This window comes from Falco naumanni, chromosome 1 (genome assembly GCF_017639655.2).
Source record: "Falco naumanni isolate bFalNau1 chromosome 1, bFalNau1.pat, whole genome shotgun sequence".
In the NCBI taxonomy this organism is placed as follows: domain Eukaryota; kingdom Metazoa; phylum Chordata; class Aves; order Falconiformes; family Falconidae; genus Falco; species Falco naumanni.
Genome location: NC_054054.1, coordinates 86,807,266 through 86,824,494, shown reverse-complemented (window position 1 = coordinate 86,824,494; position 17,229 = coordinate 86,807,266). Strand labels below are relative to the sequence as shown.

Below are 17,229 nucleotides of genomic sequence, written 5' to 3'. Positions count from 1 at the left end.
ATATATTAGTTGTTCTATCCACCTGTTCTGTCAGAACTGTTGCTATAAAGACACCCTTCCACACCCATACTTGGCTTCACTACCAAGAAATCTTTATTTGGATGTCAGCCAAAGGAGACTGATAAATAATAGTTGCAGTAAATGTACTCTATTTCCTAGTGTATTTCTAGGTACTGAATGTCCCAAAGGAGGAATACACAACATTTTAAAATCATTCCATCATTTCATGCAGAAATCGAATGAATTCCATACTTCAGTTCACATGAAATACCAGAGAGTTTAATTGGTATTGAGCTCATTGTTCTGAAAATAAAAGAGAATAAGAAAGAAGCTGCCAGTGACACAAAGAGAGCCTGATCCAGGCAGTAGTGGTCAAAGAGCCCTGTACAACACAATGGAGTGTGGCAGCAGACAGCTGAATTGGAAATGAAGCAGGGAATATAGCAAAGAAAATAGGAAAAAGCCAAATTCCAAATGAAATAAACAGAAAGATAGAGGAGCTATACTGAAGCTATTAGGGAGCAGCTGTTCAGCTGAGAAAAGGTGTGTATCAGACCTGGGCAGGAGATCCCACTGGAAATTGCTGCTCCACTTCAGCATCCACTTACCAGCTAGACCAAAGAGAGCAGCAGATGAGCAGCCTTGTTTGCCTTGCACGTAAAACCCTTCCAGCTATTTGAATAAAGGGATAGGTTTTGTTTAGTTGGTCAAATGCTTCTGAAGAGCTACCAAAATGCTACCAAAAGCCACCCCTGGAAAAGGACTTCACAAGCTGAGCCTGTGCTCCAGCCACGCTGGCACAGAGCAAGAGATCTAGAAAGCACACTGTCACGTGTCTCATATTCGTATCAGCACTGTCTGTAAGAGCTCCCTGCAACAAGCAGGAGTGCAACAGCCAGCAGTACAGTTTAACAAGGTACAGACGTCAAGTCCATCCTTTGTTGTTTGTGGCTTTCTACATTCAAAACATCATGTAATGCTTTTTCAGTAAAATGCTGACTGGTTACCTCCTGCATGACCTACTTGGAGGTCCTTAGCTTGCTCTCCTGTAATGCAAAACAATGTAGAAACACACTACACAAGAATTCCATGATGCCCAGCAGCTACTCAGCTCCCCTATTATTCCAGTCTCAGCTTGGAGGACAGGCTAAGGGGCTCTGCTTGCTTTATCACACATGCTTGCTGCCATGTGGAAAGAATCTCAAAATAACAAAAATTGGGCTGTATTTATCTAATAAAGGATCGTGGCTCACATGCCTTCCAAAGCAAACTATGTCCATTACAGTGACTGCAGTGAGCTTTGTTTCAGTCTTGCTCTTCTTCCCACCACAGCAACAGATGTTTTTGTAGATTCCCTTCACTGACAGCCAAGGGAGAAGGGACCTAGATTTGTTCCTAAGTAATGACAGGAGGCAATAAGCAAGTGCACAACTTTAAATTTATACTTCAGATTTGATTGCAAAGCATTAAGGTTGCATGTAACTAGGTTATGTCTCTGCTGCTAAAATCTATGCATAATTTATTTATATTACAAGCTAAACATCAGGAACTGTCAGGAGGAACCCTAACAGCTCCTTACTAGCACGAATTAAACGCTCTGCTCATCATATAAGCCCCAGGACAGCCATATGCTGTGATCCTGCACAGTATCAGTAAGCTAATTAAGAAACTGCCTTTGCTCACTCCTCTCTATTGTGTAGGTTTTTAATTTGAGTTGTTTTTTTTCCCAGTCTGGGTTGGGCAGATAAGCTTCTCCCATTTCCATGTTCCTTGCTGCTACCAAAGTGAAGACTTTGGCAAATTTTTGTTCAGTTTTCATCTCTTTCTAAAACTATTCCTTTGCTGAAATTCCAGTTCACAAGTACCTGTTGCACAACAAAACACTGAAGTATCGTTGGCTCCAGTTTCGGGAGCAGCAACCTCCCCAGAGCTGTACCCAGTATGAAGACACTACAAGTACACCAGCCTCCAGGTACAGGGGGTGGGTGGGCACAGATGTGGCAGCACCTGCCCTCATCTCCTCTGGCTGGGACAGGGAAGCATTCAGCTTTTTAAGAAGTCCTACCAGGCCTCCGTGGTTAAACAACTGCCCTGCAACAGCAAACAAAAGGGCTACTTGAACTATGACTGGGAACACACCGATTAAGGGGAAAACTCAAACAAATGACTTTGTCAATCTTTTTAGGAGTGGGGGAGAAATGTAGCTGCTGCAAGCAGGGCTCTGTACTAATGCTTGGCTCATCTCATGAAGCTCAATTACCAGTTTGCTGCTGATAAAAAAGAGCACCTGAGAAGTCACATTTATGTATCTTCTCTGTCTTGAGATGCTTCAATAAGCAAAGCTCCCCTGACACCAAGGGCAGCTGGGCTGGCAGTACTGTGGCAGCATCACCTGAGCTTCACCTCCTGCGTCCTGCTCTTCACTAGACAGCACTTCCAGGTCAAAGATTTGTACTCAAGTGCCTTCTTACTTCAGTCAGATGGAGATAAAAGTCTGCCTCAAGTACATGAGAGTGCAGGTAGGACAAATATTATGTGACTGTCACCACATACTACTACCATGCCTGCAGGGTTTAAAGATGGATAGAGCTTGAAGGCAATTCACTTTGAAAACTCTAATTCCCAAGCACTTTTCTTCAGAGAAAAGCCATACATTAATCATTAATAAGAAAGGAGGGCATAAGCATCTGGCTTTCACAGCCTTTCTTCTCTCCTTTCCTCAAATTCAGCATGCAGAGATGGGAAGAAAAAATGGACACACCAGTATCACTGATACAGTCGTTTTCAGGGTGCAGGAGAGAACTTTTCTGCCAAGACTATAGATTCTGTTTGACAAAGCTTCTTTACCTTCATGTGCCTCTCAGACACACACACTTGTGCTACAAGCGGTGACTGCTGTAGGTGTTTGCACACACACACATATATATATGCACAAGTATATAAAGACATTGGGACTTGAGGAATGAGTCCATTACCATTAAGCAGTGTTACATATGCCCGAAGCACCGTAAGTTACATCTGCAGGACAAGATGTAGATGCACGTCCTTAATGCTCTGTCCCCCTCGGCAAAAGGCTTAAAACATTCTCATAGAAAAACTCTATTTGGCACATCCTAAGTATTAATGATTTACCACCAAACTCCTGCAGCCTTCTTTCCTCTGAAGTACGTAAAAGTCACAGGAGCCTGCAGACACTTACACATAACTTCTCATCCTGGTGGAGTTTGTAGCTCTGAATCTACCAACTCCTGATCTCATTTCTTCAAACACTGTATCTCTTCTTTACCATCAAACTCCTAGGTTTTCATTCCATGGGACCAAACTCTTAGTCTATACCTACAGTAGGTGCTAACTCCCAGCTGTAGTCTCTAGGATCAACCACTCCAAAAATCCTTGAGCTATTGCCATACACCAGCTTCAGGGGAAGGGAAGGACAGAGGTGCCAATCCCACATTAAAGACAGGAACGTGAAGATGAGTGACTGAAGTCCAGATCCACCCAGGCACTCAAGAACCTGAATCTCACCAAAACCAGAATGAGGTACGGCTATTACAAATTAAACCACAAAAAGGTTTATACCATTAATCACGCCTGTAATTATGTCAGAACAGTAGTAGAACAGCCATTAAAGCCACACTTCTCAAGTCTCTTGTCACAGCTCTAGCCACCAGGCTGTCCATTCTCTTCTCAGGAGCTGATGTTGGACAAGCTGTTCTGTGCAATTTTGATCTGAAGAAAGCATGTTTTTAGTGGAAGTCAAGTGGGTGCAGTTTGTTTGTGTTCATACACCCACGGCCAGGTCTCTGAACCCTGAGGCTATTTGTGAATGCAAATTTCTGTGTACTTGGAGAATTGACAAGAAATGCTGCAACTACAGATGGTACCCTGGAAAAAGGAGCACTTCGCATCTGTTTGCTATGCAAATTAATTCATTTAACATTTGTTGACAGCAGGTCAGTTTAGCGCAGGAATCAGGGTAGAAAGTTAGCAATTTAGGAACTAAGTTCTACTCTGTCCTCTTAGAAGTGAAAAAATCCAAGGGAGAATTAAAAGTAATTAGGCAGAAAACAGCAATTAAGCCCAGAATGGATTTCATTTTTAAACCACTAAAATCCTTGCTGCTTCCAGAGAACTAGGAATTATGGTAGGTACCTACACAGAAAAGAAAAAAGATAATGTGACTGCAGCAGTGCTCTCTGACCCACAGATGTGGCACTTCCCCTCTAAAGCAGGGAAGCACCTTAGGAGAAACATGGAGACACAGCGAAGGTCCCTGGTGCTGCCTGGGTGCACGTGACCGAGCCTTAAGCGCCATCAATCCTGCAAGCAACTGAACTTGTACTCTTCTAAAGCACCTTAGTGTCTGGGTCAGAGTTGTAGGAAGGATCGTGAAATGGCCTTGTTAAGATGCACCAAATCATTACATTATTTAAACTGGAGGAAAGTACAATTTAAAAATGAATGCTTCTAGATCGTAAATCCCAGTAGGGATTTAGGGGCTTAAAGAAAAATAAAAAGACACTAACTAGAAGAGACATTCTCCACAAACCTAAAAGAATAAAATACAATGGGAAGACATGAAACTTGCACTCCGAATGAAATACAGGAACATCTGTGCACCTTTGATGATTCTCCTAGCAAATGTCTTCCTTACTTCTTCCCCAAGCCTACTTTTCCATAACCAAAAAATCCACTTAATTTCAATAAATCAATCTTCTTTTTTTTGTTCCTTACTGCTCCTTTCCAGACTTCCACCGTACCCATTTCCCTCAACCAGTCCAACAGGCTATACAAATACCTCTATTTTATAAAATTACACCCAAGGTAGCATCTATCACAAGGCTCGTGACCAATTTAATTAGTAAAATAATTACAGATATTGCAAATCCATTCATCGTACTGGGTCCGCCTCTAGAAGCAAAACACAGCAATGTAAGAGGAAACACCTTTTTCCTGATCTCAGGATGAGAATGGAGACAAAATTACCATCATCCGCACTAGTTCCTTCAGTTTTCTTGTGGTTCTTGGTAAAGATTATAGAAAAAGATTATAGATAATTTCATTATCAGATCATAGTTTGCAAACTGGCTGTGCTGCCAAGTCTTTATTTTGCAAAGGGGAATACAGGATTCCCAAAACATGTCTTTGAAATGAGTTTTTGGCACGTCAAAAAAGACTGGGATGACACTAAGAACTTACTCCTTGTATTCCAGATGATACTAGCATGCAAAATATGCTTACAATGGCCACCACCATCAGAGAAAGCTTGATTTAGAAGGAGCCCTTAAAATAAACATTGGCCTCCAAAGTCAATATAAACCTTAACCAGTTGTCTTTTTTTCCTTTGATTCTTACTGGCTATGTATACATTGTCAGTTAGCTATGGCAGTTTGGTATGGACATCAGTAAGTGTCACAGGTGATCCCAGAGTTATTTAACTCATGGTGAAAGAGAGAGTAGTACCTGAATGGCCACCTTTATGATAACAAACTTTGCACAGTTTCTCCGATTTCTAGCTTGCAAATGCTGGAAACTGAGGTCCAAAGTTACTCCGTATCACACACAGGGCTTTCTCAAACAGCAGCTCAGACAGATACATTTCTGAGTGCAAGCCCTTTAGTCATATAGTCTAAAATTAACACCAAGTATCACAGATGGATTTTTGTTACTTCAGGAAGTGGGTAGAAATCAGGTCTATACAAAGTCAGTAAGCTACCTTACCTTTAGGTAAGGGGCAAAAGACTGCATGGATCATGCCTCTTATCTTGCACATTCCCTAGTAAAGCAACTCTGGTGCAGGTACAGATGTCTGCTAAGATATTGGCCCGAGTTACTGACCCCTCTGCTAAAGCATCCCACATATACTCGCAGCAGGACATATCTGTGCTGCTAATGCCAGCTGTTAATCCACACTTAGGCACACGCAGGCCAAGCTGACCACACATGTTACAACTCACCCTGCCCTACTCAGATCTGGATGTACGTCAGCACCCTAACACCCAAAGTGACAAGGGAGAGAGATTTACAAATTACACAGGGGAAACAAGAGCATTACTGACAAGACAAGACTGAAAAGGAAACTGGGATGGATCAGGATTTGAAGAAGAGGTAAAGGCAAATAAGTATTGGTTAGGGGGTTGTTTTGTTTTGTTTTTTAAAATTACTTGGTTTCAATTATTTTGAAATAAGTGTTTTCAATGCTCCACATTATCAAAGGAGAGACCTAGATTAAGAACAAAGTGAAGATGAGAAAGCAGTGTAAAAAAAAAAAAGGGCAAACAGTTCATGCTGTGAATCACAGTTTGTTTCAAACTCGCCCACATCTGTTGATAAACTTCATTAACTGAAAAAATGATACTGAAATGAATGTTGACTTGCATGCATGTCTGTCTTCTGCTTAGATACCTAAACTGCAAGGACATCCAAAACCTCAGAAGTTCAAAGATTCTCTCAGTTTTTTAGAAGACCACGCAGCACACACCTAAGGCTCACCTCCAAAGGGGACAAATGAGGCTGGCACACCATCAGGAAGACTAACCTCCCAATTAAATATCAAATTGGGGAACAGTCTGTGGTCTGCAATAAGCTCCATTCCTGGAAAATTGAATTTCCAGGATCAGCTACTGTGTCAACAAGAAAAGAGCCGGCAAAGAGGTTTTTAAAACACGGACGTCTGTCAGTCAGATGGCTGCAACAATTTATTCTCTGCTGGTGTTAACTATCTTTATCTTGCTGGTACTTTTAAGGATGAGCTGAAGAGGATTTAAACAAACAACACAAAATGATTTCCAGCAGTACTAATGGAAATTACTTTTGATACGTCCATTTTTCTCCCTAGATCTGGAAGTGCTCTACAAAAGATAGGTGGTATCCCTGACATGGTAACCAGAATTACAAGCAACGGAAAGACAGCTCAGATCTCACCTACTCCTGCATTTTTTCTGTTGTCCTGGAGACACTTTATCTCATTGCAAGAAGTAAGGAGACAGCAAGACAATTCTCCCTCCTTTCAAGGCAAGGGGTTCCTCTCCCCGTGGCACAACAAAGACACCTGGACAAACTACCTTTTCCAGATTACCATTCCCTGCTTACCTGCCATCACATCTCCATTTACCTTCAGCAGCTACTTGCAAGTATGAAATCACCTTGCCCCACACCCAACTGAAGCTTCAAATTTTCCACAAGGAAGCACATAGTCCCACCTGACTGCAACAGCAGAGACTATACATGAAAAAACTGAAATACGTTTCCCCACTTCAACAACAGAAGCAGTCACTCTTCACTGGCTGCTGTCCTGATGCATTTGAAGCGCATCAGGACCGCTTTTAACTGCGAAAAGTTCAAATTTTCTACTCGACATCTCTGAGTACTACTATGCTCCATACCACTCTTCATTAGCCTTAAGAACACAGGGTCTGAAGTGACACAAGCTTTTTCATGTCCCATAAAACCAGTACCTTGCTTTGAAATAAAAAAAACCCAACCAACAACCAACCAAAAAAACCCCAAAGCTATCTTGGAATGTAGAAGTTCAAGTAGATCCACATACCAATAAAAAGTTATGATGTGCATTAGGTTACTCTACTAATGATTAATTTATTGTCTACACTTACCGAAGAATCTCATATTCCTTCAGATAATCCTCCTCCCCCTACCCCTGACTAATTTCCTCTTGCAAAACACCATTAGAAAATGAGACGCTAGCAAGTAAAAACCTGTGATGTCTGGAGCCGACTTAAAGGACCTTAGTTTCCAGTGGGACTGCAAATAATTTCACAAATGGGCCCTTTCGGAACACTTTTCATTACTTACTTTACTTGTGAAATGACTCGGGGGAATAGTTACTGCCATTTAGAGACCACAAGTCCAGGAAACAGAAATGAATCAACTTCTGAAGATGCATTAATCAGTAGAAGTCTGACAGAAGTATACTTCAGAGCAACAGAAATTATGATGCCAAATCTTTATTAGTTTTATTCAAACTAATTGACGACTTCATAATGCTGAATGCTAACAGGGCATCTCCACTATCTTCTCTCAAAGAAAAGCAAAATGAAAAGAGACTCTATTTAGGGAACACTGGTCTTCAGGTTTTTCAGACTGCATTAGGACTCCTCTGGACTCCAGCTTCCAGCATGTACTGTCCTACTCTCAAGGTGCTCTCAAAAATGTAAATACAAATTCTTAACCAGAAAAGGCTCCTTTGCAAGCAATATTAGAAATCGGTTCCTAAATGGGTCAGTAGTTCAGGTTCTTAACTAATTTCCCATAGGTCCTTAGTCACTTCAGCTTAAAATAGGAGTGTGTCCATAGAAGTGTTTGTGGCTAAAACTAGATCCGTGTTTCAGGCTCAGTGTAATTCCACAAAACCAGCTCCCCAGCATCTGCAAATAAATGCCTTTTGACAGGAGAAGGCCTAAAACCAAGAAGGGACTGGTTTGAAAACACACTTTTCAAATAAATAAAAACTGTGCCATCAAAGGAAGCAGAGAAGGTACTCAAAATTTGTAGAAACAGCCCACTGATCACAGTATAATAGAGAAATGAAAGCATGATTCTCAGCAGTTGTGGCACAGTTTGCATTGCAAAATGCTGGTTTTGTACGTAGCTTGGCAGTTAGCCTTCCCTGGGTCACTCTCCTTCATATCACACACCACCCTATACAGACCCACTCCCCCTAATCTGGATAAATGACCTCCTCTTCACACTGACCCCACTGGACAGACCTACATTGACAAGTGCTACAACAACAGAGTCTGTGGCAGGCAAATACCTCCAAGCACTAATATTGTGGCCCCTGAAATGGAGACATTCTGCAAAAATGAAAGATATATGATACTTAATTTCACATCAAAATAATTCTATCAGATTCCTAAACACAGGACGTGGTAAACAGATAAAATACTCCACACTCCTGCCTTACCGTAAGCACCCAGAAGTGTTCTTGAAGACAGTTGTCCACTCAGCATCACGAGGCTTGGAGTCCTCATTTGGCTCACTCTCCCAACCTGAATGGGGTATAATCACCTCGTTGGTAAGTGTCTGCAGACCATGGTTGATGATGACCATCTTCAGGGGCTCATAAGACGATAAGTTCCACAGGGTACCTGCAGGGGAAACAGTGATTATGAAATAACAAGAGAACAACAACTTTAAAATCTCTAGATTAAAACAGAATCGCTAGATTTACAGTATATCACTAGAAGGTTAAGTCATAAAACTAAAAGGCAAACCCACTTGATGAGATGCCAGACTAGCACACAGCTTAGGGGAATTTCCACATTTGCTGCAACAGAAACATTTTCAAAAGCAAGGAGGCACTTTTATGAAGACATGGATATTGCTGAAGTAATCAAGTCTTACAACAGAGCCATAAACGTGATGTGCTATTTGAGATTAATAGGACTTTTCTGCTATACACAAATTTTTTACACTTTTAAGTCTAGCTATGCTTCAAGAAGTAAAAATTCATCCAGTGCAGCAGACAAGTATAGTGAGCAAGTCTTAAAAATGAGGATGAATTTATGGGGGATCATTGATCTTACGCTTACCCTCTGCACAGGAGAATATTTCAGCCAAGACTCCTCTATTATTTACTTCCACATTTTCCTGTCACAGGCAATATCTGTGTTCAAATCACCTGCTGCCACAAACGTATGATGCCTTGAAGAAGCTGAGAACCAAAACTTCTCTATCTTTCCATTTTTACCTCAATTATGAGACAAAGTAGACAGGAGCCAAACATCAAAACAACATTACAGAACAGCCTTACAACTGTAAAAATACCCAGTCTTAGATAAGCGATACAACTTGTCAGCAGACCTGTAGCAGTCCCCTAACAGTAATTGCTCATTAGCTTCGGTCTGAAACAGGACATTCACTTCAGAGACCATTTCTGCATTTGCTCAGCCTGGTAACAAACTTGGAAGGAGCCAAATGCACACTTTTGATATCCAAGGGAAAGCGTGAAGACTGGCAAAATTTCAGACACTGAATAGAAAAGCCAGATTCCCCAGCACACACAGGAAACCTTTTCTAAGTGGATACTGTAACAACCTGAGGCTCTCTGGGTTACTACAGCTGTGAATCTGTGCATGTGACAGTGCAAGCTGTGGATACTCACGTGTTATCTAATATAAAACACAAAAGAACAACCAAGGTAAGCCTTTTGTTTCCGTCCCTTTCAACCATTCCGTGTTTAAAACCTGTAATTGTCAAACTTTAAAAATGACTGGAAAAAGGTTTTGGATCTGTTACTGTTGTCACACAGCCTAACACACATACACACACACACACACTTGCTGGAGCCTGCCAGTCAATGGAAAGCACGTAGCAGGGAGGGACGCAGCAGCGATGCAGCGTGCCGCGCAGACCTGCACAGCCACCACGGCTGCCGGGGAAGAAGTGAAGGCAGCGCTCTCATGGGAGACCTCCCTTGCACTCAAGCTTTAACTGCTGCAAGTCACAAGTGTCAAATGCCAAATGTCCTGGTTTAATATCAGAGTATTATCCATACAGGGTCATGACAGGTGCCAGGTCAGAACGGGAATTTACCTCCGTTTGAGCAGTGACTGGCACTTACAGGATAACCACAAAGGCTGATGATTAGCAGGGCCTCAGAAGCCAATTGCTATGCTGTCTCCTATTCAAAGTGATCTTCACAAAATCCAGGCATCTGTTCAGCCTTAGGAGACCGTATTAGTTAATAAAAAACCACTAAGGCAGACAGCAGAATGAACACAGTAATGTTTCTTTCAGTCTTTTTCTAAAACTATACAAAAATATTGCTTTTTTGGCCTACTGCCCTTGTCATCCATTAACACCACACTGTATGAGATTTTTGTAACTTTATTTTTTTTAGCTTTCCAACAAGACTGTATAGGTGAAATATGAATTAATTTTCTCTTTGTACCCATTCCAATAAATCACCCTTCATCGTTGCAAAACCCTAAACAACAGACAATAAGAAAAAACCCCAAACCAAGCAGAAAACGTTAAGTGGCCCCATTCTGTTATGGAAGAAAACCTTTACTTCTCATAACCAACTGGCTCAAAAATACAGATCAAACAAGAAACAAAACGCAACTCAATATTTGTAATAAAGACTATGAAAAACTGATGTATAGGCTACCCTATTAATTTTATATACTTCACTAGACAGTCTTTCTTTCAGTTATTGCACACCAACTGCTTATGCATATCAAATATAAAAATAATAATTACAATTAAATCCCTAACTGGCTCAGTACTTCTAAATTCAAATACAAAATCCAAACATCCAGCAGTGAATGAAATGGATACATCCCAGGAAATTACACAGGGTAATCATCTCCGGAGCAAACCTAGATCCAAACTGAGAACAGGGGGTGCAGAATACCCTGCTTATGTCAGGGTTTCCTCAGAGTATCATAAATGGAGCACTTGGCACTTGCAGCCGTCAAAACTCACACTATTAGGAAAAGATGGCATCAACTGAGGAACCTCGTACAGCATTCGTGAGGATCCTGCATTTGTGTTCTCTTGAAACTGCAAAATATTGCAACTGGAAACAACACAGAGGATTAAAACCATCTGTACATGGAAGAGCTCAGTTTTAAAATCTGACTGCCCTTCAGAACTCTACTTAAATGCACATACTACTTTTACATCTGAAATGAAATTCTGCCTTTTCCCCTTTCCTGGAGGAGTGACGTAATGTGTTATCTGTCTAGTAAAACTGCAAAGGCAAATCTCACTGCTTAAAAAGAATCAGGGAAACACCTCATTACAAAGACAAAGATTTACTATATGATTTCTAAGATCTCTAATATTACAGGATTGTATAAAAGTTTTCTAGTGCTCAAATCTTTTGTTTGTTTTAAGACGTAGAGATTTCTGTCTAGATTTCAATACCTTCAACCCCAATGTTTAAAATAAAATCATCAGCTTTAAACTCCCTCTTCAATAGTCTCATTCACCAACAGTTCTTTCAATAGACTAAATGCAACTGGGATTAGATAGTATTCTAACTGGATTGCAACACAGAAAACAGCACTAACCTGCCAATCTACCACACACATCAGCTTTGCTGATGCTGATAACCCCATCCAGACCGAGAGAACTACCTGCCTCCACAAAAGGATCTTTTGTACATACTCATCCGGAATTTTTTTCTTAGAGGTTGACTGCAATTTATGCAATAAACCATTTCAGGCCAGCATTCTGACTGTTGATCTCATTGAGTGACTACCAGACAACAGGAACTGAATTAAACAGAATGCCTTTCCCCCATCCTCTCTGAAGAAAGAAACACAACAATTTACAAGCTTTTCAATTTGTCATCTGCCTCCCATCTTTCAAATGTTTCACAGAAAAAAACCCAAACTGCGAAGAATAAAAGACAGTCTTACCATAGGAAAAGCACACTCTTCAAATTATTCAAAAATGTCAAAACCACTTGTTTGTAATATTCTCCTTGACGCTTGCACAAGGAAAACAAAAAAATTCCTCTGTTGAACAGCATTAATTGAAAGAAAATGCACCACACTTAACAGAAAGGTACCCTAAAATAAACAGGGATCAGGGAATCTTGTGGTTCCAAAGACAAGAGAAAAAAATTCAGATTCAAGATTGACTTCATGGGGAAAATATACCACAAGAAAGGATACAGAAAATAAACAGTGAAATACATTTTTCTTATTCAAAATTATGAAACAAAAAGGTTGAAATCCCAGCACTGTTTCAGCTGTTGAGAAAGCAAATTCCATAGCAAAGACATCACTAGTGACAGCCACAGAAGAAACCAGAAGTGAACAAATTCAGATCAGACTGTAGGTTTTAGCAGTATGAAGTATGAGTAAAAAACCCATCCCTGTAAATTTTACATCCGTCTTTAAAAATCATTCTCTATTAGCATAACACACTAGTGATCCAACAGGCTAGAAACACTGTTTTTAAAACCTTAGGTTTAATCAAGTCAAATGAATAGCACTCAAGAGAAATCAAGTCACCAACACAGCATAAGGGAAATGAAGTTATCTGAATTTTCAATGCTTTCACTACGAGTATTGGCCTTTTCAAGCACAGATTGCATGAATTTTAGGACTAGAGAAAGACAATGAACTATTGCTTTTCAGAAAATGATCGCCGTCAGGATCAATCTTTATTCATAAATACTATTTGTAATATATACTTCTAACTACAACCATTACCTCTACTCTTTCAGCATCTTAAGCAGGAAGCATAGTTACAAGTTTTTATTTCAAAAGTACTGATTGTTATAAAAATACATTAAAAATCACTGTAAGCTATAAACATAGCTATATGTTTTATGTAATGCTAAGACCAAGTAGGGCCAAAATAATTTCCTAAATCTCCACCTCCTCGGAGCTGTGGGAAGATTTCTAAAGAAATTGTGGCAGAACACAGACATGCTGTTATCTTCTCCAATCCAAGAGAAATCTCTTCCTGCTGTGCACACTTACTTGCAAAAATCCAATGTCACCAAGAAATTAGAAGAAGCTTTTTAATTCTTTATCTATGGTCCATACCAAGTAATTAATCATTTGGAAAAGTAAAACACGCTGCATTATATTCACTGAGGATGACCTGTCAGTCCTGTATACATTTTTTCCACAGACTCATTTCTATCATTTAAAGTCCTGAAGATGGAAGCTGGGCTTCTTCAAGTTAGGTTGTGGTCAAGTTGAGAACCTCATATGAACTACTGTTTCACAGAATACACCATGAAAAGGGACCTTCTTCTGACAAGCCTTCTAACAGAAAATGGAGGGAGGAAGCTCACAAAGTTCAAGGCAGCATGGTACTTCAATGAGAAGTTGGTGTCTGATCAGCTAACAGGATCTTAGGATACATAAATCCCATGAGATTTGAATTCTGAGCAAGCTGATCAATCTGCAAGTTTCTGTTATAGTATTAGATCAAAATATTTCCTCTGCAGAGCATTCTGAAGGTCAGTCATTTTTCAATTAAAACCAGTTCGGCAACATACAGTAACAGAAAAATCACATTCTGCATGACTTAAAATCAGTGCAATGTCATTAAACAACAAAATTACTTGCAATATTCTCCCAAAGACCAAAATTATTCATTAAAGCTAAGAACTTCTGATTGCTTTTTCAAATAATGTAACGGAATTTTGGTCTTGCATATCTGATGGGAACATTTCCTCCACAAAAAAACATTATCGCTCACGATAAAACTTTTGCAGCTTTCCCAATCAGAATAGATTTAATTCCTTACCACCTTAATCCTCATTTCTCTCTATTCCTCAAGAAAATGATCCACTGAAAGTTCAGCAATAAAGTTTCAAGAAAAGAGATGCAAGAAGAATGTTGTGGAATATTTCTCATCACAACTCTACTCATGATTTATTTACGGGTTCTCTAACAGTTAAATCAGGCTTTTCTCAGTGCAGTAGATGGGAGGTATTTTGTAACCCCACACTTTAAAAAGAACAAAAAGTGAGATCTGTGGTATTTAATGAACATATCTTGAGTTTTAAAGGTGGTTTTTGTTGTTGTTGTTTTTTTACACACCTCACCTGTCTTAACTGGAGGGACATCATGTTTTCATGACATTTGCAGATATATCAAGAATGTCCGGTAAAACAGAGATGGCATTAACCTAGAGAAGATTTTCAAATTCTGCTATAACCAGTGCTATCTGAAAGAAAAAAGCTGCAGACTTGCTTAATCTGGCAGCAGTGTTTTATCAGTATGCTCAGCCTGCTTCCAAAATTGCATGTCAACACGTTTAACTAACCTGTGCTCTTCAAAACCCGTATTCTGGGGAGCAGTCAAGTGAACACACTTCTGACACATCAAGTCTCACCGATTCAGTGCTGTGTGAAACACATACGATTCCCCCCTCATGCTCCCTTGCTACTGCGTCTACCTCTTCGGCATTTTTAACATATCGGTGTGGCTTTTTTCCCACTCCATTAACCCCCTGACCAGACCCCAGCTGGCTGGCCTGATTCATACTGTTCTGGACAGCTGTGGCTGCTGCATCAGATCACCAAGTAAATAAAGAGACCACGGAGCTGTACTACAGCCAAGGACTGACTCCCAAATTAGATGAGGATGATGCTCTCTTTTGCCAGAAAGCACCCTCTCCAGCTGCAGATAATGAGTCTTACTGTATGCTCCCATGTACCTGCTGCCCTGCAGGCTACTAGTGTCCCACACCCAGAGAAGCAAAACTTCAAGACTTGGAGTGCTTTTGAATTCAGACATCTGAATTATTCAAATTTCTTTAAAATACTGAAGTGCCTTTAGAAAGCAGGATAATTATTCATCCACATCTGAGTTGTCCAGCTGATGATTACTATTCAGCTTTTGAAAAGCAGCCAGTGTTGAGTTAAAGAAATGTTAAACCACAGAAAAGTCCATGTGTCATACCAAATTTGAATTTGCAGCCTGTTGAAAGCAAGCAACTTTGCATGCTGTTGTTGCCTTTTCTCCACCCCCCACCCCCCCTTTGGTTTTTTTTGCATTGTTGCAGAAGCCCCCAGAGATTTCACTTCAGACAGACTAAAAAAATTGCATGGCAAAGGCAGACTTCGGTTTATCATTAGAGAAAAGTACCTGGACAGGAAGCCAAGATTTCTACCATGAGAGCATCAGAATTATGAACTGAATTTTTGAGGCTACAAAACAGTCCTTTTGTGGCAGCCCTTTGAACGCTTGGAGCTTGAACGCTCCCTTTGCACTTCAAGTTGGCTCTTGTTTCTTTCTGCTGACTTTTGGAGATCATTTTTCAAATGGACAATTCCACATTATCAGCCGAGGCTTTGAACGCTGACTGCAAGTCCACCAGCATCAGTCACAGGGGCATTGCTGGAATACTCTTGTCTTCTATATTGATGCTTGAATGTCTCACACCGGATCTGGTGATATCATTTTAGAAGTGGAATGAGATTATTCCTGGTTAGGTGCAGATTAAATGCACATCATCTGTTACTGGGCATCTGTTTAGATTAATGCCCTCAGTATTCCTGGTGTTTCTCAGTAAGGGGAAATAAAGAGCTTTAAATAGCAAAACCCAAAGTGGAATAAAAATACTACATTTAATTAGCAGCAGCTACTGTCAAATAGAATGCATCTGAACTGTAAAACTAATTAATCAACAGGAAATCAAAGCAATCGCCATTTAGAGTGAAAAGGGAAAACATCCAGTTTGTTTTTGCCATTTCAAAAGTGACTGATTACCACTTAGCATTATAATAATATTCCTTCACAGTAAATTATAGACTGGCTTCTCCTTCCTTGAATCTAAAGAAATAAATTTATTCCTTTTCAGCACTCCAGAAATGAGTTTTGAGTAAACTGGAACAGTAGACAAATATATTCTTTATTTTAAAAAAAAAAAAAAATTAAGTCAGCCATCCTACTAAATGAGTGCAACAAATGGAATATAAATACTACCTACAGAGTTTCCATCTGAAGAGACAAAGCACAGAGAGCAATGAAAGCTCAACCAACACACGCTACTTAGAGGATCTCTGACAAAACAGCCAGCTGTCCTTTACCAGCTCGCTGGAAAAGGACTGGAAAAATACCCTGCTAGTTTCTACACTGTATATTTAGACCTCGTTTGCTAAATATCCTATAATGGCCGGGGTTCTTACAGCTGGAACACCCAGGTCACTGTTCATCTCGGAGAATCATGATTACCAGTAAAAACTTGGAGAGCTGCTGTAATTCTAAAATTGCCTCAAACAAATTATGATGTTTGCTTCTAATGGCTTAATCCATGTTTGCAGTAGGGTCTGCCTGGAGAATCCAACACTGATAAGGTAGCTAAACAGTTTCAGCCTTGGACACATCTTTGTACTCACAAAACTTTCTGAAAAATTCTGTTCTGGCATGGAAATTCATTGCAACTGCCCTGGTCTTCATTTAAACATCCCCTGCTGCTTCTGAGAAGGGAATGGGAAATCCATTTCACTCCTCATGAGTTATGGGAGACTGAAGAACAATATATTTCTTCTTAGTTTAAGGACTGACTTACTTTTCCACCCTTTTCCACTTAATGGCTGAACTTTGAAACTTGGCATATACTTTATTACTCTTTTTGGAAGATGTCCAAGACTAAGTTCAAATAAAAAACAGGTTGAATAACGGAGTTATAAGTGATTGAAAACTCCCTGCAAAGTGTGCACAAACTCAGTAATTTTGAAATGTAATTCTCCCTTTTCTGATTATTGCAACAAGGAAACCCCATGTC

The 17,229-nt window shown here is 40.1% G+C and overlaps 1 protein-coding gene across 9 annotated transcripts in view; it reads right to left on the bottom strand.

Annotated features, from left to right (window-relative positions):
- ARVCF (ARVCF delta catenin family member) overlaps positions 1–17,229 on the bottom strand; it is a 295,429-nt gene that overhangs the window by 65,233 nt on the left and 212,967 nt on the right. For all 9 annotated transcript variants that reach the window (XM_040602791.1, XM_040602773.1, XM_040602802.1 and 6 more), the window contains one exon: positions 8,924–9,107. In XM_040602791.1, coding sequence (XP_040458725.1) covers positions 8,924–9,107 — 184 coding nt within the window. The remainder of the gene's footprint in view (positions 1–8,923; positions 9,108–17,229) is intronic.